The 27,994-nt window shown below is 40.7% G+C and overlaps 1 protein-coding gene and 1 long non-coding RNA gene across 4 annotated transcripts; both read left to right on the top strand.

The window, feature by feature from the left end:
• Positions 1–81: 81 nt before the first annotated feature.
• ccdc120b (coiled-coil domain containing 120b) lies at positions 82–17,827 on the top strand. Of its 3 annotated transcripts, XM_086198507.1 has the most exons (10): positions 82–416; positions 8,702–8,801; positions 9,190–9,320; positions 11,444–11,545; positions 11,633–11,753; positions 11,893–11,952; positions 12,134–12,287; positions 12,432–12,533; positions 12,804–13,832; positions 15,423–17,827. In XM_086198507.1, exons 2-10 carry the CDS (start codon positions 8,753–8,755, stop codon positions 15,517–15,519), a joined length of 1,845 nt encoding a protein of 614 aa, XP_086054633.1. In that variant the 5' UTR covers positions 82–416; positions 8,702–8,752; the 3' UTR covers positions 15,520–17,827. The 3 variants fall into 3 exon arrangements, with proteins under 3 accessions (XP_086054633.1, XP_086054634.1, XP_086054632.1); XM_086198508.1 differs by lacking the exon at positions 12,432–12,533; XM_086198506.1 differs by having other exon boundaries at positions 11,444–11,753.
• Positions 17,828–25,768: 7,941 nt separating this feature from the next.
• Positions 25,769–27,404, top strand: LOC147267582 (uncharacterized). The gene is made up of 3 exons (XR_015112262.1): positions 25,769–25,852; positions 26,493–26,579; positions 27,064–27,404. It is a non-coding gene; the product is annotated as an uncharacterized LOC147267582 (long non-coding RNA).
• The last annotated feature ends 590 nt before the right edge of the window (positions 27,405–27,994 follow it).

The following is a 27,994-nucleotide window of genomic DNA, read 5'->3' as shown; positions in this document are numbered from 1 at the left end:
CGTTGTGGGCTTCCTATGCAACAACTGGACAGCAGTCATTAGTATAACTGGATTAAGTGGCGCACCGGGGAGCATCTGGGAGGGGCCTCATCCTCCTCGCCGCCGTGCCAGTGTGTCTAGTCAGTCTCCAAATACATACATACATACACGCATAGATAGGTAGTTTTTCTCCGGAGCTGCCTCTCCTCTTTCTCGGAGATGCGCAGAACACCGACGTAGCAGAGGTCGCACGGCTGCTGGTGAATAACAATTGGGACACGAAGCCATCGTACCGTTGGTCCGTGAACATGTATCGCTGGTTTAATATATGAAAGGTTCCGTGCGATGAGGATTTGATGCCGTGGTTTCATTCACGGAGGATTTTTTTTCGACTTGGCTTTGCTTCAGAGAACCATGGAGATCGGTCATGCTCTCCGGTAAGAGCTTTAAGATGTCCTTCTCATGAATAAGGAGCATCAACACAGACATTTTTCAAGCTAACTGAATTGGTCTTCTAAGCCTTATTTGTTTTAGATTTGAACGTGTCGACCATTGTTACTGCCGCTATGCAGGTGAAGGACAACACGTGCGTTCCTCCTGTAGTCAAAAACATGCCAATGAAATGAAAGGACTGTATGGAAATTAATCCAACATGTCTCTTTCATGTGCAGCCTACCTGTGCCTGAACACACGCACTAATGTTTGCGTGGCACAGCATGAACAGACAGGAAATGCCAACCACATCTGCATCAAATCAAACACAGCTTTAAAAGAGAAAATCTGTGTCATGCTTCCCGGGAATATACAACTTCCCCCTGTTGCTGTCCGTCTGTCCGTCTGTGTGTGTGTGTGTGTGTGTGTGTGTGTGTGTGTGTGTGTGTGTGTGTGTGTGTGTGTGTGTCTGCTGGGCCTTCTGCTGTTCCCAGCTCTTCTGCAGCAGTGCAAAGCCCTATTATTAACAGATTCCTGAACAGGGATGTCTGACTTGTTTCTGAAAAAACTCGTCCAAACATATGATGATGAGGGTCAATCAGGCTCAGCCTTCAGGGGGAGGAATTCACTGCTATTCCACCTTTGCTGTGCTGGCAAAGCACCTCTCTGTTTTTAAAGGAGTTGTTCCACATTGCTGGCAAGCATTCTAAACAGCCACGATTGTTCTTATTTTGTGTGTGCAGGGGTTGAATTCATGGCTAGTCAGACTGTCCAAAGAGGGTTGTTAAGGGAAGTCTAGAGACAATTTATGCTCCTTTTGGTGTTTGTTTTCACCCCTCCCTCTTCTTTTTGGTCTGAAAAAACAGAATGGGACTCTGCTTTCAGGCCACACTACATTGTATGTTACTATAACTAGGGATGCATGATAATGTTGGCATGTTATGTTGGTATCAGGAGATATTTGTCATTTTTAAAACAATTTTGATTCGGTCTGATTTTGCTCTTCATGTCTTATTCATGATGAAGAAACAACAATGAATATCTGATTTATGCAGTTTTACCTTTTTGTAGATAAAATTCTCAATATTTATATGTATGCACAATACATAACTCACATAAACTTGTTTTTATAGAAATAATATTGGCATTGGCAAATATCAGCAAGCAAAAAAATCAGCTGCAAAAATATCAACATGTTAAATATTAACGAACAAACCATTATGGTGCAGTCCTATATTCAACCATGGAGGTATGAATTTGATCTTAATTGATATTAAAAAAAACAACAACTGTAATAAGGGATTCCTTGATATACTGGCCGTGCATCTTTAACGGCAGATATTTTCTTCGTTAACTGTAATTGGTTGTCGTGATAAGATGGCATTCACAGCTAGCAATGGACAATTGTCACGTATTGTTCATTGTGCTCATAAAGAAGGCTTGAATTTTTACTCAGAGATGTTGGAATAAAAGGCCATAAGACTAACTGTTATTATGATAAATTTGTTTTGGCATAAAAGGGGAACTAAAGATGATCAAAAATAAAACTAAAACAACGTAGACAAACAAACAAACTAAAAAAATAGCTGTGCTCTCATATTGAACATTAGTGTTGTTATTAGCCTAGAATTTCACAATCTGTGTATCTGTAACTCTATTTTTGAGTTATTTTGTTTTATCAGAATGAAACAGCTCTTTTTAGGGACAATGCTAACTTCAGATAGATACCCTTTCCTCCTCTCGAGTGCAGTATGAAGCTCCAGGCCTCACCAGAATGAATGCTAACAGTAGGCAGTAGCGAAAGCCATCTCCAAAGTCATTTACGCTTTTCTTTCTGCCTGCAAGGGTTGTCCTTAGCTTTTCCTGTGAAAAAACTTGATAATCATGAGATGTTATTTATTCTGATACATACTTAGAAAAAAAATATATATAATTCATTTACTGTGCCCATAATCAACAGCTATAATTTGACACTGTTTACTAGTGATTTTGCACTTTCACACACTGGCCGCCTTTTCCAAATTTAGGCCTTTCAGATGACCCTTTTTGTCAGCCAGGATTAAAAATGAAGATATGCTGCTTTGTCCCACGTCTCTCCGTGCTGCTCTGACTACAAGGGAATCAAGTCCCAGAGCTTATCAAGAGTTGAGAACACATCAGAGCACCAGTGCAGAGAGAATTCACCCACATTTCTTCAATTACAAAGAACATTCAAGTACAAAAGAGTCAGATCAGGCATTTGTAGCATAACAAGTGTGAGTGCATGGCTGCGGCTGCACATCATAAGCATTTCTGAACTCCCACCAACATCAACAAAGCAGATTACAGTCACAGCGGAGCAGGGAAATCTCTGTACTCTACACAGAAATCCCTTCAGGTGTTACAGAGCAAAGGGAAAACGAGTAGGAATAATCCCCTCCATTTGAGCCACATTCCTTTCTTTATTACTCCCCCCAAACTGCAGCTTAGCAGAATCCAGGTGGATTGCTATCACTAAGATTGCCTTGTTTTACCAGGAAAAATTGTGTCAAATGGGCAAAGGTGAGCATCAAGGCCAGGGAGGAAGCCATGCCATTGGTCAGTCTGAGCTAAGCTGCCCTTCTGTGTGTGTATGGTGATAAGCGTGTTATAAATCAGTATTTCATGAAAAGAGAGAGTGCATGAGAAATCATATGAATCCAGCAGTTGGTTGTCAGCTGGTCTTCTATGAGCCTTCTATAAGATGGCCTGGTGGAGGTAGTTTAGTGTCCTCCATATTGATCTAGATGTACGTCCCAACCAATAGGGAATGAGCTCCTTTTCAACACCGATAAAGGATTTTTGTTTTGAAGTTCTTGGACCATGATGCTGGATAGCAAGTAGGGTCGAGTATTTTGGTAACAATATTTCATCGTGATTATTTTGATGAATATTGTAATTGCAATATTATTCACAATATTTGAAGAATTATAATTCTTGTGTCATTACTCATGTTTTAGTAGAAAACTCAGATCAGCTTGGAATTCAAATATCGGGGACTAGGGAAATTACAATATTGAAATATTGTCTGAAAATCCTTTTCAAATATTTTTTTGTAATAATCCTTTAATTGTGGATTTCAAAGAGCTGTGACAAAGACATGTAATGGGGGCAGGATCAGACAGTCCAACCGTAAGTTGACATCAGTGCACTGAACAGTAATGTCACTTTACATATTTCAGTAACTAGAGCTGGACTGATACTGAATTTTGGCAATGATATTGGTATGAATAAAATTCCAAAAGTAGTAAATCTGCCAATTTGAATTTTGCAACAATCCCTCAAAACTAGATGTGTAATGGACACAGCATATTTTACAGTTTAGAAATAAACTTTATTGACTAAAATTACACCGATGCTTGTAATGATAAAATTTACTGGGAATTTAATAACTGTAAATTGCTGCAAGCATCTTTTTCTGAATTATGCTCTAAAAATTTTCATACAGGCAAATGTTGGGCTACTTGTATGTAGATACAGTACATACGTAGGATAGGCTAATGTCAGGTGGTATTATCAGCCACCATATATATCAGTCGGGATGTAACTCAAATAAATGTGATATGTTTTCCAGATTTGTATCAAACAAAGATATTTTCTTGACTGCTCTTTGTGACTCTATTTGATGCTTCATTGTCCTACTATCTCTTCTGCAGAGTCTTCACAAGATTGTGATGCTGCCTCATGTTGGCATCTCTGCACAGCAGATGTTTAAAAAGTTAGGGGGACTGCTGAGCCCTTCAGGTGTGTTGTAAGAATTAAATCTGTTCAGTTGTTTGATTGTCATACTTGTCCTGCTGAAGTGAGGCTTGAATTATGAAGCCCCGGAGTATCTTGATCCACTGTTCCAGTGTTGTGTGATTTTTTTCTTTCCTGGAGATCATTCTTGGCATCAAACACCCTTAAGTGCAGTGTTCAGAGGATTTGTGGCTGGAGGGTGATGCTTTCTCCTCTTGTGCAGATCATCTCTGTACATGGCACTTTTTCTGGTCCGCAATTAAAATATGTCTTACTTCTACTTTCTGCAAGATCTGAGCTCATGACCTTGAGCATGGAGACGGGCATCCTAGCAATGAGGCAGATGACCCACCGGTGTATGTCTTAGGATCCTTTCTCTTGTCAAACAAACTAAAGCTACTGCACTGCAGAGGCATTCTTACTCAATTTTAGAACAATTCTAATTCAGTCATTTGGACCACACAAGAAAATCGGGCCAAGGATGAATACTGGAATTTTCCATCCATCCATTTTCAACGGCTTATCCTGTTAAGGGTCGCAGGGGTGGGGGGTGGAGCCTATCCCAGCTGCCTTCGGGTGAGAGGCGTTGGACGGGTCACCAGTCCATCGCAGGGCCAACACATAGAGGCAGACAACCATTCACACTCACAGTCACACCTTCGGTCAATTTAGAGTATCAATCAGCCTCGTCCTCTCTTGATGTCTTTGGACTGTGGGAGGAAGCTGGAGTACCAGAGAGAACCCATGCAGGAACAGGGAGAACATGGAGACTCCACACAGGAAGATCCTGTGCCTGAGCTGTGGCTCGAACCCAGAACCTTCTTTCTGTGAGGCAACAGTGCTAACCACTGCACCACTGTGCCACCCTGGAATTGTCCTTTAAGGTGTTTCAAAGTGGGCATTTTCTTACTCTACATCACTGTACATGATGCGCTAGCATGCAATTAAATTCATGTTCTCTTTATTACCTTGATGAGCTATGTGGAACCGTGGTCAAAGAATGTCCAAATCTAATCAGTCCCATTGGAAGTTTGCCCACAGGCTCATGAAGCTCACACAACTATACATTGTTTCAGCTAGGTTTAGGCACCTGAATTTTTGATGTTTCAATTGTGTTTTATTGATACCGCTTCTGTTTTTGGTGTGATGATGTTGAAAGTCTTGAAAGCAATTGCTGTAGAACAGAGTGCTAAAATATCTAAGCTTGTGTGAACCACAGACGTTATTTCTACATGACAGAGCCAGATGTTCAATAATGTTATTATGTGCTAATTTCTGGGTTCCACAACTCATTCCTACATGACTCTGTTGACACTTATAAACTAAGCCAAGCATGAACATTATCTGGCCTTCCTGATAATATTAATCTTTTCTAGCATTATCAACTAGCTGTGAAAGGTAGGAGGTTATGTTCCCCCGTGTAAGATGCTTATTCTGGCTTTTAATCATTGTACTAGCAGGTGTAGCGTAGCAAAACAAGCATGTATGAGAGTGACACTCAGATTTCAATGAGTAAAATGGGATCCCAGCAACTTTCCAAGCAAATGTTTTGGTTTCTGGACAACAGTTTTCTCAAGAGGTCTGGCAGCCTTTTGGTTCTATCATCAGCTGCCCAGCAACGACCCAGAGTAACAGTGTTAACAAATGTCTCTGTCTGTCACCTCTTGACTGCCTCTCCCAGGTGGTTTATGGCTCAGCCTCAATGACATTACCAGCTTTGTTCATCCCCAGCTGAATGGCCACAATCATGATTATCATGGTCCTTCTAACAGGATTCATATGAGTTTTGTCTGAGTGGTGCTTGCAACTTTAGTCTCTTGCTGGTGTGAAAAGCTACTTGCCTATCGATGGGAGGTCAAGCATGCTGGTGGATTTCACACATTCAGGAGCAAACCGCAGTTACTGGTTCAGTTCCAGGACAGTAGACAGTGCTCGCTAGAAGCATTTCAAGTATGTTTTCACACAGAGATAGATCAGTCTTTATGTTGTTTGAGCCAGGAAAACAGAGTGCTACATCTTACTGACCTATAAAAGAGCTAAAAGCTGCTCTGTTGTGTGTGGAGCTTTGAGACAGCTGCTCCTTTCACCAGACTAACTGATAGATAAATGTTTCCATTTGAAAGATGTAACACTGGCAGGAGCAGTCTCTGGAAAAGTAATTTGGATTCAGCCCTTGAGGCCTTCCATCCAGATTTTTGGGGTAGAACTGAGTTGTTTTATGATTTTCTTGACTGACAAGAAGACAGCAGGTTGCTTGTTTATGGCAGTGATTTGTGAGCCTTGTTTGAATGAGGGGCTTTTGGCAGAAAACGCCATAGCTATTTTTGGATGGCAAGTCTTCATTGGGCACTAGGGAAGAGGCTTTGTTTGTAATGAACCTCTAATATGTGAGAAAACATGCACATGAAGCATTGCTCACTCGACTGAAAGTACTATTTTTTGTCTAATGCGTTATGCTAAATTTTTGGCAACAGTTTGATATACTCTCTTCTCATGGACTCTTGAATATAGAAGCTGAAGAGTGGAGTAAAGGTCTTTACTTTGAAAGGCATTGCCATGTAAATTTCTATACCTACGACAGCAGCAAAGAGGACGCCTTCCTCAATTCTTTTTATTTGTTCCATCTTTGGAACTTAGCTTCTGGCCTCTTTCCTCTGACTTCAGTAGCTGCTGAGCTGTGGAGCCAGAAAACACACAGGATTTAGGTCTTGCGCTCTCATTTCTCCAAATGCATTAATAACGTTTCTTATCCTGTCTTTTTTCTTCCTCTTTTCAAATTAATTGGTTGCTAATTGCCTCCAAGAGCTAATTTTAGGATATTACTGAATGCCTTAAGGTACGGTTATTTCAGACTTTTGCAGAACTTTTTTTTCTAAATGATTAAAAAAAATGTCTAAATTGAAATTTGTAAATATGCTGGTATGCATTGTCATATCTGCATTTGAATTGAATGAAAACGAGTGCTTGCTAGGATAATAACATATCCTGCCTATTTGATTCCGATGATAAATAGACTTGCCAAGTAAGATTTATCATTTTGAAATTTAGGATATTTTAAAGCTCTAAATACATGAGCAGAGTTGCAGTGCCCCCCCCCCCCCCCCCCCCCTTGTGCTACATGGTGACACTCATGCTTATTGACTGCTGACTTACTGGAAATGTACATGGTGAAAACTGCAAGGTCAGAGGGAGAGTGAGTATGCTCGGCTTCAACCACACTCGTTTTATTTTATTTTTGTTTTAAAATGCAGTTTTTTTGTGTGTTAGGCTTGCACTCACACCACTGCAGCACTTTCAACCCCAACTAAATGGAGACGTCTGAAAAATACATAGCCTTGTTTCAGTTTGAAAATTCCCAAGACTGTGTATTTCATTAAGATGCATAACAAGTTACAGACATTAATGACCTTGTTGTCATTACTAGCAGCAGTTTATAATAATATTATAATAATGCAACAATTCTCCTGTCTAGCAGTGTTAACCCTAGAAGGAGAGCAGATTTTTGGTGAGGCCAAGATAAACCACTGCCTAGTGGGTTAACTTTGTCAATGGAGTATTTGTTCAGAATGTCCAGGTCAGTTCCTGTTCAACTTCAGCAAAATGGTATGGGCCCACTTTAAGCAGTCTTTGGCGCCAGGCAGTTCAGGCCTCGTGCCTTTTCGTTTTGGTATTTAGAGGGCGCTGAATCAGAGCACAAACTGTGCAAAACAAATCAAAGTGATCAGAATGTCTTGTGTCATTCCCTTTAAAGCCCTGGGTGCACCAGGGCAAGTTGGCATGTTGCTGTTTTAGTGTGCATATTTCAACTTAGGAGAAGTGAGCGCTTCTCATCTGAGGAAATGAACCACCTCCTGCATTATGGAAAGGCATGTGCAACTATCAGTGAGGCTTGCGCTTGACTGAGTGCCAGCTTGGACAATGCCATCATCATTTCTGGGCCCAGACTACAGTAAAACACAGAACACACAATGTTCATATTACTTTAAGTAATACTTGGTGTTGAGCCAAACAAAGAAATCTTTGTAATCATTTTTGCTGTTGCTGTTTTTCCTCAGAAGTATTTTGTGTGTTCAGTCAACTCCCTGTTTATCCTAGCAGGGGCATACCCAGTGTATGTGACTGGTCATGTGATATGTGGTTTTGGCATGCATGTAGATGAATTCTGAAATGGGGTTAAAAGAAAAGTGATAACGGAGATTGTTTTTGTTTTAAATGCTATTTGAATAAGAAAATGTTTGCATGTGTTGGCATTGCCAAAGGGCAGGAGCACTGGCTCAAAGAATTAGCTACTCATTTTAGGGAGGAAAAACACGTGCTCACATGGGTTGATGCTTTAACTTCAAAGGAGACTGTCTTTACTTGCACAAGCTCAGTTATAGCGACAGGTGGTGACACCTCAGTGACATCAAACATCAGTTTCAGAGCATAGATGACTTGACTGTACATACTGTATGCGTTGAAAGTGTTGATGTATCCTAAATGTGGTTCACTGCTGCATAAAAGCTGCTGTTAAATTTCAGTCTCTTTCTATCAGGTGAGAGCGTGGCTGGGAGTGTGAGAAGTCAAGTCCCCAGAATTACATCACATGGAGGTCAAAGGACATCTGATCACATCCATGGGTTTGGGGGCTCCAGGTGAGGAATCGCTCTGGTGTGAAGACACACCTTCGTGTCTGGACATGCCTGTAATGGCCTGGCTGATTTATTGGGTTGTGTTTGCCTAAACAGTGAAACCCAGTGAAAACAAATCTGTTTTTTTCTCAAGGGAACAGCCAACTGGAAAAACATCAGTATGTGTGAATGCCTTTTGTTCACACAGCTGTTAGAGAAGCTTATCATAAACACTGACACCATGAGCACTCACTTGGAAAGACAGCCATTTTTTAAGTGTTAAACATCACCACAAAAATGCCCTTTACAATTCAACAAGACTGTTAAAACAGTTAAAAACCCAGTTTGAGCTAATCTTACCTAAAGTGTTCAGCCTCCTGTTGTCCCCTGTGACTTGTGCTGTGTTGTGTAGATATTCAAGGCTCCCAGGAAAGTAAGCTGCAGGCCGAGAGGATTGCAGCTCTGCAAGAGAGGAAGCAGGCCCTGGAGGCTCTGCTCAGTTCCAGGGTCGGGGAGCTCAAACAAGTCTGTCTGCAGGAGGCAGTAGGTCGCTCACACTGTACATTTGAACTAGACATGACACTGGGTTTGGATGAGATCAAATTGTCTATGCATAGTTATTCACTCTATAATTAGCACAACATTTGAGCAAAATATTGATGATAATGCAATTGCTCAACAACCTTATGAAAAAAAAATTTTTTTTGGATTGCGTATAGATATAAGCGTAATGATGTGGATAGTCTGTGACTGGCTACTATGATGGGGGGGGGGGGGTGACTGTTACCAGTTTTGATTATTTATAAGTCCTTCCAGAAAATGCAAAAGGCATGAAATATGTGGGGCTTGCATTATTTCATAATTCCCAAATTTTTGAACAAGATGAGAACTTAATTATTCCCTGCTCTTTCTGTGATGCAGTATGCTTGCTTGTCATAGGAAATCCTTAGATAAGACTCTGTACATTTAGGTAGTAGCCTTGTAAGAACAGAGTGTTGGGGAATCACTTTTTTCTTATTCAGCAACCCGCAGTTTTTGAAAGTTACACAATTTCTGCAAATTCCCATAATTTCATTGCATAAAATTGCATGAATATCCCGCATATTCCATCGCAATTATTTTCACATAATAAGGGATTTTTGCCTGCAACAATTACAAAAAAAAAACCTGCTTTTTTCTGGAAGGACTGATTTATACCATTTCCATATGTTTAAAGAGCATGATAGACTATGTAATATGCTTTGTTATCCCCTAGGGAAATTTTTGGGGGCTCAGTGTTTCCTCCTTTTTATGGCCGTTGAAATGATTTTAGGTCTTTCAGCGAACTCATATCCTTGAGAGATTACTTTACACTGTACAGAGACTAAGTCTCTAATTATAGATATATAGGCATTCACGTGATTACTTCTTTATCCTTGAGTCCACATACAGACTGCATTTGTATCAACATTCAGCAATTTATGTATTTTCTTAGAAGATTAAGGCCATTTGGAGCAAACAGACAGATCCTGGTATTATTTCTGCAATCTATGATACAGAGTGTTATAAAATATGGAATAAGTGCTTGGTATAGTTGTCTTTCTGTGCAACTTAAAGCCCAACTGCAAAAATATTGTGAGTCAAACACTAGACTCAGATTTTCAAGCAGCATATACAAAAGAATGTTGTCTCTGGCAAGTAATATTACATCTTATCCATATCATATTTTATTTGAAGTATATCAACCTTAAATAGAACATTCAGTGTGCTATAAGCTAAACTTAACAGACTGAGTAACTCTTTTGTCCATCAATCTGTCAAACTATTAAATCAGTCGTATCATATTGTATCCCATGATATTGGATCATATCATATCATATTATGTTTTATCATATTTTATCATAGAATATTACATTGTATTTTAGAGTAGTCTTGTGTATTTTAAATACAATGTAAATTCATTGAAGGAGCGTGGTACTAGACCTGCTCTACCTGTAAAGTGTCATGAGATAACTTTTGTTGTGATTTGGCGCTATACAAATAAAATTAACTTGACTTGACTTGACTATTTCACAAGAAAAATCGTGGTTACCTTCATTACACCAATATATCAATATATACACCTTCTCCTGGTTATTATGTGCATACTGTGAATTTTTAATCATTCTGTTAAAATGGAAAAAAAGTGGTAGTGATTATATTAATGAATTTGAAAATAGATACACTGGCACCATGTTGAGAATGTGTGAAATTTTCAGAAATTAAAATACACAGGATATCAATTTTGCTTCAGATAACATGTCAGCAAATCTTAATGAAGCCACAGTTGCTTCAATGTTTAACATTCTGATTAACACAGACTGTGTTTCATGGCTGAGTTTACAGTGACTCACTCACTGCATAGCCTCTATTCTTCAGACCACTCTGTTATTGATGCAGCTAATTTAGTAGTTGGTGCACAAATCCTTCTTTTTCTCCTCCACACATAAATTATTATAGCACATTATTGCAGCCATACCAATATCAGAGCAATAAATCATTTAAAGTGCAGTTTTATTGAGATGAAAAATAATCTTTAAGTGGTGTCCTTTTATATATATAATAAAAGACTTTTGACCTGCATTTCCTCACCAGGCTGGTAAGGAAATGGATTTTAGTTATTGGAGGCTAATTAATGTCCCCTGTAGGAGCTGACTGGGAAGTTGCCACATGCTTTCCCTCTGGAGACAGGAGAGAAGCCCCCGGTGGTGCAACGCAAAGCTGGCCTTACGCCCAACAGCAAGGCAGAGGTAAGTCAACACCTTGAATGTAAATTATATTTACGCAGCAGCGGGATTGCTAGGGGTCTTAACACAGCTGTCTGTCCCTGGCTGCAGGATGAAGCTGCCCAAAGAAAGCAGATGAAAGCCATCTTCACCGGTGCTTTGCATAGACACTCAGAATCAGACCGAAATGTCCCAAACAGCAAGCGGACAGTTCACCGCGGATGTCATACAGGTATTAAATCAGCAGTTTCATACACATGTATAAAAATGGCTGTCAGAAACTGCAAAAAAAAATTAAATAAATTAAATACAGTAATAACTTAACAGATGCAAAGATATTCCTTTGACCTTTATGTATAACTGTCTTCTAGAAGACACAGTCATGTCAGAGAGCACAAGCTCCATGTCCGATTCAACATCTCATGACAATGGTAAGTCAAAAATCTGTCTTTGTTTTTTGTGTGTAAATGAAGAAACTCAAAGACAAGTGTGTATCGTTGTCCCGTGGTGTTGAGCTGCAGAATCAAAGGTCAAATTTCATTGTAAATATAAAAAAAATGTTGGTCTTTATGCTTTCATTTGTAATCTCTTGGTTTTTTTTTTTCATGAAAGAGTCATCTCCCAGTGTGGCTGCTGATCAGCGCTCTCTGTCACAGCCCCGGCTCACTGTGGGCAGTCCTGACCACAGAATCAGCAGGAAGCTCTCTCCGGTCGAGATTTACTATGAGATGAGGACACGTCGCAATTCTGTCACAAATTCTGTCAGGTACTTTAGTAGGCTGCACAGAGCTCTTGTTCTTTCTGAGATGATTGTACTGCACTCTGCGTGTGCAAACATAATCCAGACTTTCTTTTTGTGCTAGTGTTAAGCAACAAATACATCCATGTGTCCTGTTGTTATCGCTTATAGCCCAACTCATTCTTTACCGAGAAGTGCATCAAATGTTGAGGGTAGAAGTGTCCCAGCTACTCCTCTATTGGCCCGGACTGCTCCAATCAGCGTTCATGTCAGGTAATCTTTGGAGCAGCTCAGGTCCAGCGGCCTCCTGCTGTGGTAACTGTGTAGTCTGAAATTAATAATGATCAAGTTGAATGTAGTCAGGGTTGTAACAACAGTAAGTGTCATATTAGGTTACCACCAAAAGCTTTATCTTATATCATTTTAAGCATGACATTTTGTCCCTTAATTGATTTTCTTTGAAATGCAATTACACAATTTATTAAAGTTTTTTAACCCTAAATGCACCAAGTCTCCTCATGTGTTGCTGCATCTCTGCCGTAGGTCAGATGCTTCAGGGGGTGATGGGTTAAAACAGTGGTCTGGCAGCCTGGACGTACCATATATAATTCCACTAGCCCAGGAGGGTTCCTCCTCTGACCGCCGAGGCTGTCCATACAACTCCAGAGCCAGGCGCAGTAACAGCTCTGAGGCCCTGCTGGATAGATCCAGCCTCCCAGATGATCCTACACCCAGAAATGGGATGCACCCCAGAGGAGGGCCTTATAAGAGTTCAGAGACTCTTACTGATGGAAAGCTGCGGCATATCCACCTGGGCAGCCCTGAAAGACATCTGGAGGGGTCTGTGGAACAGGCCAAAATGCGTCTGTCCATGGGGGGCCGAGGGGCTGGCGGAGGTTACAATGAAATCTTGATGGACTATATCTGGGGAAAACAGCAGAGGATGCAGGTGCAGCACCACTTGTACCAGTCCACCGGCAGGATCTGGCAGGACACGCCCTCTCCCCGATCCTCTACTGCAGCAGTGCCTCCCCATGCCAATGGATTTTCTCATTCCCAGGTGCACCTCCCCAGTGCCGCTCCTCCATACAGCCCCATGGTCCTCAGAGGGTCCCAGGCTGAACTTCGTAGGGTCAAAGTCACCAGAACCAAATCTTGTGGGCCGTTCATTCCTTTGCAGCAACAGCCCCAGGATGCTATTCTGCTTTCAGCTTACGAGTCTCCCCTTCCTGCCTCAAGCACAACATCCTCCATCCCTAACCTGCACCCCTACCAGACTGAGCTGTCTGGTGCCTCTTTTACCCGCAGACCCCCACAGTTTTCTCTCCCAACCCCAGAGGACTCAACAAGAAGCCTCCATAAAGCCCTGGCTCTGGAGGGCCTGAGGGACTGGTACCTGAGGAATGCCCTGGGGTATCCTCCTACTGCCTCAAAGAGCCACGAGGGGGGAATCTCTCGCCTCTCTCACCCTTATTCTCTGCTGCACCAGGCCCAGCCTGCTCAGGGGGGTAACCTCCACCGGGCTCAGATACCCCAGTCAGCCAGCTTCCATGGTCACCCGCTGCATGGAAGGTCAGGATTAGTCAATTATTCTTTATCTGTTGTCAACATCTCAACCCTGCAAGCTGTACAATAGGGAAGCCATGAAAAAAGAAACCTAATTAATTGGTTAGTTTTTTAATTGCTGTACATTTAATACTTGTATGAGTTTTCAGATGTGAGAAGTTATTCCAGTCAGCCTACTAGCCCCTTTTTTGGTGTCAATTTACCCTCTTGATCTGATTTTACGAGTTATATGTTTTAAGGACTACTTCGGAATATATTTATCCAACTATGAATACTGACACACATGTTTAAAAAATGTGTCTTTGGGACTGGGAACTTGCAGGATATTTTCAATCCTCTCTCTCTCTGCAATATCATACTTATTTGTTGCTGCTAGCAGCCTTCTGCCAGCAGCCATGTTATTTTTGTATTTTACTTCCTCACCAAAACATTCTTCCTTCTACAGCTCACTTTCTTTGCATTGCCAAACAGGAAGGCAGTCATATTCACATATGAAAACTGTGGAAATGCAGCAATGAAATAGGTGTTTACCCTCTTCTTTGTCTTTTTAAAGTCAAGCCGAAATTGAAAAGGCTTTTTCACCATTTCAATTCAGATACTTGGTTACATTTTTCACCTATTTAACAATATATGCCAAAAACTCAATTTGATTGTATTTTGACATCAAAATCTAATAATTTTTTTACCCGTATAACAAAATGTATTGAAGTTTTATGTAAGTGTCTAGCAACCAGATCCTGACATCCATCCATCACTTTCAAATGTAAGTGCCACAGAATTGAGATTCCATGTCATAAGAGGAGGAGCGGAGTGTTTCTTGGGGCAGGGCCTTGTGATTACCGAGCAAAAACAACAACTTTATTATTTATATTACAATTTATTTAACTTATTTTATGGAGAACATAGTTTCCCACCTCTGATGCCCTAAAAAAAATTCCTTAGGGCTTCTTGTTTGTGAGGTGACCACTACTTATTGTATTGGCTCAGCACTGCAGCTGAACCACAACCAAATTCAGCCTTCTGAGCTCAACTGAAATAACTTGTTAGGACAGGGAGTTCAGTACCAAGGTGGATTGCAGAGTTTCTTGATGGTTAAATACTTGTAATATGCATCTGCTATTCATCCCTTTGTGTGGTTAACTGTGTAGCTATTGTATGGGGTGTCATTACTAACTTGCCAGATGCTAAACCCGACAAGGAAACCAATTTTGCACTAAAATATTTTTGCTCATTGTTAAACAAGTCTATCTCAGGCATTAGGCTGGGATGCTGTGTGACCACATATGGCAGGAAAGCTCTTTTAACATTTAATTAGTCACAACAGGAGTTCACAGTCAAGCCCAGTCAAAGGAGCATAACACAGTCAAGGCTGACTGCTATTGAGTAGTGTGACAAGTCCCTCCTTAGTTACCCATTTTTTATAGGAAACATGAAAATTGCAGCGGCAAATAGCACCCTGTGTTCCATTTCAGCTGGACTTTTCAGGCATGTCTGCCCAAAATATGAAACATTCAGATGTAATCTCACTACCCTGCAATCTCACTGCAGGCCTTTCTTTTCTTTCTGTTGTTTTGATTTGTGTTTATTCGCCAACAGGTCGATGGAGTTCTCTCTCTATCAGGAGACCCCTCATCCACAGATGCAAGAGGCAACCCCAAAGGAACCCAGTGCAGACCCAGGCACTCTAGTCTGAAGACAAGAACACACAAATACACTCTTAAATTATACGAGAAAAACTAGTACAGCTGTGCATCTACTCAGACATACAATATAAAAACAGGTTGATACAATGTGACCTCAACATTGAAGCAAAACAACCTCAGCAGAAAAGAGAATGATAAACTGTCGCTATACAGTTTAAAAAAAAGCCTTGGCAAGTGTAGTAACTGATCATATATGGACTCAAACCCAGTGTTCTGGAGGTGACTTGCATTGTAGCAATATGGTCATGCTGTACTTCATATTAAGAGTGAGCAGTAAAATTCTTGCTAATAACCCTCAAAAACCTCTCAAGATATACTTTTTTACAGAATATATGTAACTCTAAATGACTATTTTGTATCTTCTGAGATATAAAAAACAGTTATATTAAAAATATTTATTGCTCATTAATTGTGTGATATACAAAGATGTTATACAAGCTCATTTGAAAAGAATACATGCCAGTGAATGTGTGTTTGTAAACTATATAGAAGAAAACATGCTTCAGTCCTCATTTGTTATTTGTTATTTCACAACCATTTGTATTTTTTACTGATGAAATTGGCCATGAACTGTAGCATATTGGAGTAGCAAACAGGAGTGCCTCAATGTTGGATAAAATGAATAGAAGTGCTTTCTAATCATCTGTTATGCTAGCATTTAGCCTTGGTAATCTAATCAAGGAAAAGGGAAAGCAGTTCATGATATCACTGAATTTGGGTATTTGGAGTGATGTTGTGTATTTTGATTTTTATATTTTTATTTTGTACTCATCTTGGTGCTGGCTGAAAAATGTAGCTTTGTGTTTGACGGAATTCTTTTGTTAGTTTTAGAACAAACCTGAGGGCTGTTGTGAGACCTACTGTGTGGGAGTAACACAAGAGTTGAGTCCGTTTAAAGTTCTTCTGTTGTGAAGATTGACTGTCATGCAGAGCACTTTATGAACATCTTACGCCTTAATTCCCTATGATTTGTCACCAACAGAGATGACAGGCTGCAGGAAGGTTTTGACAGGGTGTATTATGGGGACACGTTAAGGATGTTTTGTCATCATCTGCTGAAGGTCTTCATCTGAATGTTAGTCTTTACTGTATATAGTGTGGATTGTACTGATGAGTTTCAAGCTGATATTTAATTCCGTACTAACGATGGACTTTTTAAACTAACCACATTAGTACATAATCACCATAGCCTCCCCTGCTCCTTCCACCCCCATGTGGCATTATATAAAGGAACATTCCAACTTTTTGGGAAATTCACCACTTTGCCATTCTCCCAAGAGGCAGACTTCCCATCCACTACCATTCATTGTGCTAAGCTAAGTAGCAAGCGACTGGCCTGTGTGATCTCAGCACTGTAATACAGCACAGAGGGGGGAAGGGTATCTACCTTTTTGTCTTGCTCTGGGAGGATGAACAATAGACACATTTTTCAAAAGTTTGGCATGTTCCTTTAACTGGTTGTTTAAAAAAAGGAGATTGGTGTCATGAAAACACAGAATAGGGCTGCAGTTTTGAAATACGGAGTGAGCAGGTCTCACACCAGAGAATTAGGAATTTGTATTAATGATGATTTTAGCAGTTCAACTAATTTCATGTTTTTGTGTCATTTAAAAAAAAAAAAACTTTGAAAAAATAGTTCGTTATTTGTCATAATATATTTCGAAGTTTGTAACAGTCTGCAGTGGAAACCTCGGAAAAATCCAGAATAAAAAGTTAAATTGTATTGGTTGTGATGTAAACATATTTTTTTCCCATTTGTTTTCATACTTGATCTTTAGCCATTTTTTTACTCATTTGAATGTTCTTGTGTTTTTGTGTCATTCTGTATGCTGATAATGTTTCTACTCTGGTACAAACTGTAGCACACTGTTCCTCTCATATCTGATGTGTTCACATCCTCTCAGTGTTCTTCCAGCTCTTTAAAACCTAATATCAAAGACCAAACTGCTGTGCACTGGGGGTCGTAAAATGTATTTTTCATATAACGTACTATGTAAGATGAAAATAAATGATATAAATTGAGCTGTAAAGCAAATTTATTCAAACCATATTATATTTATGAACTAATATCATTTTGTAGCTATCCACTGTAGCTTGTTCTCATCGGTGCGGAAATTGTTAATGTGTGTGTGACCATTACCGTACCACTTTGTTCAGCAGTAAGACTTATTAAAGTTTAATTCTTCTCTCTCTTTTTTAAGATATATTTAAATACTGCTGTTTTCTCTTTCCTTGCTCCTTTATAACTAGGTCTATGAAATATTGCAAAATAGACCTGTCCTATACTGTATGTATGAGATGCGCAATAAAGTGTCATGTTGAAATCAATTTGTAATGACTCAAGCATGCTTGTTTGCTGGTAGTCATACAGTAGTGCTTCAATACATTTAACTTAGCTAAAGTAAAAATAAACATAATTATTCACAATTTGTTCAAATACCCCTAGTTTCCTGAACACAAGCAAGATCTTTATGTACCGCAAAGCTTACAGATTCAATATATTGCAGCACCGAAACATAATTTGAAAGCGTAATTTTCATTTTACAAACTTCATGTCAGGAATAAGTGTCCACTATGCCTTTTTGCATGGTCTCAACTTGATTTCAATTTTTTTGTCTCAAATCGTAGGCATCTCCCCTTGATCTGCTAGCTGTCTGCCCCCTGAATACACTATGAAAAAGTCTGGTCTCCAGAGACAACACAGGGCTCATAAACGGTAAACAAACACTGAGTGCACAGGATGTGCACATAAACATCCGTCGTCATCTTCCGCTTATTCCTACTAGTAAGGGTCGCGGGGGGGGGGGGGGGGGGGGGCTGGAGCCTATCCCAGCATCTATGGGCGAGAGGCGGCGGGGTTCACCCTGGACAGGTCGCCAGGCCATCACAGGACCAACATACAGAGACGAACAACCATCCACACTCACATTCATACCTACAGTCAATTTAGAGAATCAATCAGCCGAGTCCCCAAATTGCATGTCTTTGGACAGTGGGAGGAAGCAGGAGTACCTGGAGAGAACCCACGCAGACACGGGGAGAACATGCAAACTCCTCACAGAAAGATTCCGCGCCCGAGCCGGGACTCGAAACCGGAACCTTCTTGCTGTGAGGCCACAGTGCTAACCACTGCACCACCGCACATAAACATAACAAACCACATTCCAGCCAATCACAGACAAGATGGTTGGGGGTGGGGGTGGGGGGTTAGTGCGCATGCAGACATTGGGGAATAAACAGAGTCAGTTGAATAGTGTAGTGCCTATGATACTCATAAGCCATTTTTCAATGTAGTAGTTTATTCCTAGCTTACTCTATAAGGTGCTAGCTAGCACTAGCAGCGATTCCAGGAAGGACAAATTCTACAAGAAGCGTCTCTTTTGCATAAGCTCATAAACTAAATTTTAAGAATATCAGCGGTAACTCATAACCTAACAAAATAATTTTAAATGTATCAGCTGTAACTCATAACCTAATATCGTAAAGATATTGTATAAAGGCTTAGAATATAAGTTTACTAACCTAACAGTTGGAGTTTGGTCACTCACCTTGGTGATGTTAGCGCAGCACAGATCCACTTTTGATGTCGATGCGCATTCGTGACATCTACAGAAATACTGGGGGTGGGGTGAGCTTGCTCTGTTTTTGTTGGTATTTACAATGAACGTCAATGAAAGCGACGTCAGGCAACAACACTTAGTGCACCTTTAATCTAAAATGTAGAACCTAAAAAAATAAAATAAGCTTGTGTTATTTTTTCAAAAATCTCTGCCTTTGCATACCTTGTTGCATTATGTTGTAATTTTTATTTACAGTGTCAGCAATTTTTACACATCCCAGGAGTCAGCAAAAACCTAAGTTAAAAGTATATATAACTGAAGAAAGGGGAGAAAAATAAGGAAAAAAAGAACTCAAATTTGAATGTCTTATCCTAAACAGCATGAAACATTAAACATAATATTTACACAAAAACTTAACTGTATCACAAATTTGTGTTGGCTGCGACCTGATTTTTGAAGTTGTCCAGCATGCCTCTCACCAGATTTGGGTATTTTCATTTGAATCTTTGTTTCATTTTCCACCCTTTTAATGTGTGTTTGATCCAAGAACTCGCAGAATGCCAGTCCTATTTCTGCTTCTCATCAACAAGGCCCATAAGTCCGGGTTTGCAGGGAATTACCCAGCCCTTTACTGTGGTCCATTCAATGTGGGTCAAGAGGATGGCATGATCAACATGGCTCCCATTACCACAGGTCCCACTACCATGAATCCTCAACTGCCTTGCACTGCTACGGAGAGTCTGCCTGCTGACCTCATGTCTGTTCTCTAGCGATGCCAACCCAGCTGAAATTCAGTCTTTTTCTTCTGTCAATGTTTCAAACTGGAAGCCCACAAAACCATGGACAACTTCATTGTCATTCTTTGTCCACTAAGTCATTTGCTCAAAATTACACGCACTGCGACAACTGTCTGTTCCATTCCCCTCTTTGCATAAGTCTCAATTGTTAGTTCAACCATCAGCATGGTTTTTTCTGCGGTTGAATAGGCCGTGATATGGCAGTCTTTGAGCCTCTCTTATACAGTACGCAGTAGGGCCATCATTTTAGTGCCACGACCAGAGGTATTGCCCTGTTTAGTAGTTTTTATCCGAGACAGTTTTGAATCGCAGTGTGTGCACGGCTTGAGCGCACTTTAGACAATTCCCTTTGGGATCATCAACAAATTACCTTTGCTTTGACACAGAATAACCCCCACCAAACTGCCACACTCATTCAACAATATTGAAAATGAGATTATAAAAGTTTGAAAAATCGATCTCATGAGGTACAGCTCTTCTGATTGTGAATGTGTTGCAACATAATTTCACATCAATAACAGGAAATAAAATGCTTTTTAAAAAGAATAGCTGGCCTTGCATGAACATTATAATAGCAATTGAATGGCTTCTTCTATTTTCCACGACTATTTTTTTAGTTAGTTTAGTTTTAGTTTAGTTTTCTGTAACATTTTATTGCTTCATTTCTATGTAGAAACAGACAAACATGATTTGACACTTTTTGAGGAACACAATGAAAAATATAGTTTCTTATTGCAAAATACCATGTTGTGATGGAATCATGGCATCTAAAATGTTGACATTATGACTGTTGAAGTACGCCGACTTCACCGGGTCCGTTGATGAGAAGAGATCAACCGGAGTCGTCTGCTTTAGACAAATCAACACTTTATTTCACACAACAAAGCAGACACAGATATATCTGGAGACCCCACTACATGCACCGTGAGAGTGCAGCAGAGAGTCTGAATAAGATATTAACAGACAGTGAATATATGCTTGAAGCCACACCTTTTTTGCATACATAATTTTACACTCATGCATATCACACTTCTTGATTAGTACTCCTGCCTCCTGCACAGTCAGGTTGTCTTGTCCTGTTGTTTTTGTCATTCAGCCTTGACAGTTCGGGCGCAACTAGCAGCCTGCACAACTTAACATAAACAATCACGTCATGTACTTATACACGATTAACTCCTGATATGGTGGTGACATGAACAGAACATGATCAAAAGCTTGTTTTCTCACACTTGCTAAAAATAAATAGTTGATTCCTCAAAAGCAAATATTCATGTGAATGAAACTGTCTGTGTCATCAAAATAATAAGTCCTGACACCATTGTTTATGAACAAGACAGTCAAATGGCTTTGTCATGTTTTCATTATGACAGTTTACTCTCTGTTTTCCCAATGCAAAAAAGTCAGATCTTGGGGACACTACTTGAAAATGCTCAAGACAGCACTTTACACTACCTGTACAACCATTTGAAAACTACAGTAAAGTTACACATTCTGAATGTTATGTTATATTATGTGTTTAGTGAGGTAACGGAGTACAAGACACATATGTACATTTCACATATTTACTGCATATGCTCTTTGCAATTCTACAGCATTGTGCAATAAAACACAGTCACTTATTTAGAACACATAAGACACATTATTGTAGAACTGTGCACAAATGTAAATTATATAACAGTACATATGACTGTAAACTGAACATAAATTATTCCTGGACATCAACACGTTCCTGTCTGTCTGGCCACATATTTTCATCTACATCACAGCAGATATCTTCCCTTTTAAGGAAACGAGGAAAGTATCTCCTTGAATGGCGAATCCACCCTTTACAGGACTCCACTGTGATGTCATAACATTCAGCAACCATGGCTGCTAGCAGGGCCATTTGGGCATGTGAACGCCGGTCATAAACCTTCCACTTCCACGCTTAAGTAAGAAGATGTTGTGTGTTGTAAGGACAGAGAAGGGGGATATGGGTGAGGACACCATTTTCTGAGATGGCTGCACACATAATGACATTCCCCCCCCTGACCTGGGACATCAATCACTGCTTTCTGTCCAATTCTGTTTCTTCCACAAGTTTCTTTGGCCAGATTGAAACCTGCCTCATCGATGTAAATGAATGTGTGCAATAGTTCCTTGGCCTCTAGCTCCAGTATACGCTTTATCCTAGAAGAGAGGGAGAGAGAAAAATAACAATTGTAACCTACTGTGAATATACAGAACTGTTAAGTGTACTGCACGGAACTATACAAAGTAAAGCAGTTTACAGTGCTGAACATTAGAGTATGCATAGAACACACACTCAAGATTTACCTGTACCTGCTGGTGATGGGCCTTCACTCTTTCACTGTTCCTTTCAAATGGCACATTGTAAAGTTGTTTCATGCAGGGTTTCATTTCATTCCTCCTGAGCACTCAGTTAATTGTTGCGATTGAAACAGATTCAATATTGCCAAAGCTATTGTCACCATCTATAACAGCGCTTTGAATTTCTCCCAATCTTATTGCATTGTTTGCAGTCACCATTGCACAAATGGCTTCCTCTTGTTGTGGAGTAAAAACAGGCCCCCTCCATCTCTGTGAGGTTGTCTTGCAGTCCTATGTGTTGCAGAGTAAAATTATAGTAATGTACAATAAATATGAGATATAACAAGGTATTGGATTACTGTCCAATACTATACATGCCTGTTCTCCCTATGGAATGTTTGAATGATGGGATTCACAGTGGTTCTCCCTACATTTAGTTGCACTGGTCAACCAGCCTAAGCCATAGTGAGGCTGTGATTCACAAAATGGTCCACAGTTGTAGCCCTAATTTCATCAGGAATTTGCCTATGTACTTCACCTCGTCTTCCTCTCCCCCTGTTTTGTCCCCTTCCCCTTCCTCCGTGGATTCTCACCCCTCCTCCACGATGCTGACGTTCCATTTTTGTGTCACAGAATTGTAGAAATGGTACACACTATGTCCTCCTTGGTTCATATATGCTTGCCAAGTGAGGGTTCATGGGATTCAGGTCTGAGTGACTCTTGACAAGTTGCTTGTCATTGGTTACAACTAATGCTTCACACAACTCCTCCTGAGTGAAAGCTGAAGTTCACCCGAGAGCAATTGTTCAATTTTTTTTTCAGGAAAAAAATGATAAAGGAATGTATCAAATTAGCTTGACAGATTTTGACAACTAGTTCAAAAATTTTGTATGTACAGTAATGACTCAAGCAATGAATTTAGGACTATTAGTTTTGTAGGGAACGACTATTCAGCATTCATAGGTATGTTTCATTTTGACTGACATGACATAAGCAAATTATAATGTTATAAATCAGCAGAGAATTGTATGAAAGTAGCTGATACATGTCCAAGAGCATTTGCAATTTTTTCAAAAGAAGGAGAAACTATGTGAAGAAATGACTCAATGTTGTGGAGGCTGAACTTATAGTTGTGAGAACTTTCATTCTGATCTGAGAAAGCACCAAAGCAACTGAGAAAAACTGTACTACCACAGAGCAGATTAAAATGTCCTCTATTTCAAACAAACAGTCACACACCTCCCTGACATTTACCAGTGTGGTTGAAGTGAGCATTATTCACATTCCATTTATGGATAAGTGCACTACAATTCTCTGAAGGGTGCAGTGTTTTTCCCCTCAGTAAAGACAAGGCAAGGCAAGGCAAGGGCAAGGCAATTTTATTTGTAGAGCCCGTTTTCACAAACAGTTTGTCTCAAAGGGCTTCACATGGCATCATAACAACATCCTCTGCCCTTTGACCCTCACATCGACTGACGAAAAACTCCATAGAAAACCCTTTTAACAGGGAAAAATCAGAGAAACCTCAGGGTGAGCAACAGAGGAGGGATCCCTCACCCAGGAGGGACAGACATGCAGTAGATGTTGTTACAGACAAGAAAACAGTTTACAATACAAAATGTGGGAAACATGGAAATGTTAATAACAGTTGAAGAAGGAAGCTTCTGGAAGGGGAGGCAGGGAGAGCAAGCCAGCTTGATGGGGGACTGGATGGCAGACTGGTTCATGGAAGGGGAGCGTTGCAGGCGGCGGTTGGAGCTCTGGTGGATCTGTGGAAACACAGAGAGACTGCGAGACACCAAGGCCAAGGAGAGGAGGGGAGGGAAGGGCTCCATGTAAACAGATGTGTCCCCCAGCAGTCCAAGCCTATAGCAGCATAGCTATCAATGGTTCAGAGCAACCTGAACCAGTCCTAACTGAAGGCTCTGTCATAAAGGAAGGTCTTAAGCCTGGACTTAAACGTGGTTAAGGTGTCTGCCTCTCTGACCCATGAAGAGAGCTGGTTCCACAGTAGAGGAGCCCGGTAACTAAAGGCTCTACCTCCCAGGCTGTTTTTAGAGATACTGGGAATCACTAAAAGACCTGCATTCTGGGAGCGGAGTGCTCTGGTAAGACAGTAGGGACTAATGAGTTCTTTCAAATAGGATGGAGCTTTATCACTGAGAGCCTTATAAGTCAGCAGAAGGATTTTGAAGTGGATTCTAGATCCTACAGAAAGCCAGTGGAGAGAAGCTACAGTGGGAGAGATGTGTTCTCTCTTCTTAACTCCCGTCAAAACCCTCGCTGCAGCGTTCTGGACCAGCTGGAGACTCTTTAGAGAGTATTTAGGACATCCTGACAAGAGAGAGTTGCAGTAGTCCAGCCGAGAAGTGATAAATGCATGCACCAGTTTCTCAGCATCACTCTGGGAAAGGATATTCCTAATCTTAGCGATACTTCGCAGATGGAAGAAGGCGGTCCTAGTCACATGCTTTATGTGGGAGCTGAAGGAAAGGTCCTGGTCAAAAATGACCCCAAGGTTCCTTGCAGTTGTACTCGGGGTCAAAAGACAACTGCATTCAGGTGAGATTACGCATAAATTATGCAAACTGTATGAATATTGTCCATTGTCCATCCATCCATCCATTCATTTTCTTCCCCTTATCCTGTTAAGGGTGTGTGTGTGTGTGTGTGTGTGTGTGTATGGGGGGGGGGGGGGGGGGCTGGAGCCTATCCCAGCAGCTGTTTTATATAAATATACATATCAGCGTCGGCTTTGGTAATGAGGCTGACTAGCGTTGTAATCCTGGCGTTACAGGAAGCGAGCTCAGTCATAAAGCGCTATACAGTCCACGTAGCAGCAAAGAAAGCTGATAATCACGAAAGACTGTATGTTCTATTTTAGAAGTGAGCAAAGTGCACAAGCGCCTTAGATAGTCATGTTGAGTTTACTCTTGAGTTTTGGTGCCATATTTATAAATTTACAATGTAGTTAACGTCCATAAATAAGGCCGTAACTACTGCTTGCCTCAGCTGCTAAGACAACATGTCGTGTCCGCCTTTGCAGTTGACCGAGCGCCGCGCGTCAGTGTAAATGATAGTTTACAGCGCTGCGCTGCAATGATAGTAGCCTTACCATTTACTTTATTCGTGTCATACAGTGACGTGCGGTCAGGTGAGGCTCAGCTGCCTGGTGCCTCACCTGGACATCATGGAAAGAAAAAATGTAAATTGAAAAAAATAAATGTAATTTTTGTATTTATCCTTTGATTTGTACTATAAAGTTATTTTGCTTGTAACTAAACCAGTTTTAAGTTATATTTATTCAAAATCACCGATTTTTCTTATTTATCGTTCAAATACTGAGAAGAGACGTACAGTGAGGCACCAGGCAGCTGAGCCTCACCAGGGATTGCGCAATGACTCTGCTAACTGTGCTGCATGCCACAGTGAGCCCGTATTGCTGTCTCTCTCTATGTCGCTATTAAAATGTTCAAATACTTTTGCTGTGTGTAACGTGTTTCTTGTGCTGAGCGATCATGAAACCGCTGCGAAAAGGTGCCGGATGAGGCACGCAGTTCTCCTGCCTCATGGAGGAGGCGCTAGTGAGCCCAGGGATTCTGCTTGCGCCTCCTCCGCTCCGCTGCAGAAGAAGTGACAGAGAGCTACAATTTACTGTAAGGAAAATCAAGTGCAGTCATTTAATTATTTTTTTCCTCCTGAGTGGCCGTAATGTCACAATGGAGGATTACATTTCTAAGCTAAAACAATTTTCTTAATTGGATTTTCAGTCAGGGCTGCACGGTGGTGCAGTGGTTAGCACTGGTTAGCACTGTGGCCTTACAGCAAGAAGGTTATGGGTTCGAGTCCCGGCTCGGGCGCGGGATCTTTCTGTGTGGAGTTTGCATGTTCTGCGTGGGTTCTCTCCGGGTACTCCGGCTTCCTCCCACCGTCCGAAGACATGCAATTTGGGGACTAGGCTGATTGGATACTCTAAATTGACCGTAGGTATGAATGTGAGTGTGAATGGTTGTTCATCTCTGTATGTTAGCCCTGCGATGAACTGGCGACCTGTCCAGGGTGTACCCCGCCTCTCGCCCGTAGATGCTGGGATAGGCTCCAGCCCCCCCCGCGACCCTTACTAGTAGGAATAAGCGGAAGATGACGATGGGTGGATGGATTTTCAGTCGAAGCAGGAGGTTAACACTGAAGTATCCAAAGCGCTGAAGAAGCTATGGCAGACAGAAGCCAAAACATGGAGAACATTTTTTGTCTGTTTTTTGTTATTAAATGCAGTTTTTTTCCATATGTTTACAGATCTGATTGTGATGAAGTCAGTGCCTCACCAGCCATGAACCTCACTGCATGTCACTGGTGTCATATGAATACATAATAAGTTCAGAGGTTTGTAGACATGAAGCAGCCACTAAAAGCATTTTCAACATGTTATATCTCAATATTGTGTTCAACTAATGTGACTAATATGTGGGACAAGAATATGAGCAGTTTAAGTACTCAAACGTTATGTAAATGGGTGAATGCAACAAATGGTTAGTATGTTTACACAAGTTATTACCCAGATAAATACAGTGCTCAGTTATAAACATGGGAGTAGACAAATTATAGGAGCAGCTGTAAGTATGGAGATTATTGTTGTGAACTGCAAATGTTGTGTTGTGTGTTATGTATTGATTTAACTGTAGAACAGTAATAGTTGTATTATTTGTTAACTGTAGGACAGTGGTAGTTGTATTGTTGGTTACTGTATTATTCGGTGCTGTAATCTTGGCATAAGACGAAGTGAGCTCAGTCATAAAGCGCAAGACGGTCCAAATAGCAGCACAGAAACCTGATACTCACAAAAGACTTTATATTTTCTGTTTTACAGTGTTTGCTGTTCAATGAAAATCACTGGCACCTGGATGAAAGTTCTCATCATTGTTCAAGTGTAACAGTAACGTCTATGGCATGTTGCCCCCTCAACACTTCTGAATGACACGGCAATCAAAGCTATGTCTCCCAGTGGCGATTGCTCTAAGACTGCAAGGGAAGCGCAGCTTCCCCTAAAATGTCCTCAAAAGAAAGTGGTGAAATATGTACTTTTGTGTGTAAATTTCATTGACTAAATACATGCTAGAAAGCCTTAATCTTAAACTAGATGGTCATTGGACAAATGCTGGGCTTTGTCCCGCCCATCGGACGCTCAGCGTCTCTGGGGGTCTATGGGGCAGTGGGCTGGCCCGGACGCTCGACTTCTGCATGATTACTGGATGAGCTGTCTGAGGCAGAATCCTTTTTTTTTTTGATCGACAGCTACATGAGCGAATCAGCGATCTTGAAGAATAAACATCCACCGGAGCATTTTCAAAGTTTTTTTATTCTGTTGTTCTGAACTGATCCAGAGACTTTACCGATCCCCTGCGACTTTGTCTTTGTTAAAAACGACTACCGTTGTGTTTGGCGACTCTGTTCTGTCTGTCATGATGTAGGCTGGAAAAATGAGATTCCCCTCCTTGAATGACCAGCAGCCGCCACTGGTGTCTCCCTGTATACTTCCTCTTGCTGTGGCTGTTGGCAGCCATAACCAGTCGATTTCTGCACTCACATGTCGATCATTCAGTAGTTAAAAAGTTCAACCCAGGACACACTTAGGACAGCCCCCTCATTTGAATAACATTTCCTTCTGCATTTCATGCTGACATTGTCTGCAGCATGAAATAATTGAATATGAGAGCAGAGTACTTTTATTTAATCATTGATATTTAATTCCATTTACACATTTATTTTTGCATTTATTTTTAATATTTGAATCTTGTTTT

Source organism: Aulostomus chinensis, chromosome 3 (genome assembly GCF_037954235.1).
Source record: "Aulostomus chinensis isolate RoL2024-O1b breed Wild chromosome 3, RoL_Achi_v1.0, whole genome shotgun sequence".
Lineage (NCBI taxonomy): Eukaryota > Metazoa > Chordata > Actinopteri > Syngnathiformes > Aulostomidae > Aulostomus > Aulostomus chinensis.
Note: the sequence above shows the minus strand (reverse complement) of the source record. Positions and strands in the feature narration are given on the sequence as shown.

Coding starts and splice junctions, on each gene's coding strand:
- ccdc120b (XM_086198506.1), top strand. CDS start 8,753: ATGGAGGTCAAAGGACATCTGATCACATCCATGGGTTTGGGGGCTCCA. Junction 8,802..9,189: donor CATGGGTTTGGGGGCTCCAG/GTGAGGAATCGC, acceptor TGTGTTGTGTAG/ATATTCAAGGCTCCCAGGAA. Junction 11,953..12,133: donor TTCAACATCTCATGACAATG/GTAAGTCAAAAA, acceptor TTTTCATGAAAG/AGTCATCTCCCAGTGTGGCT.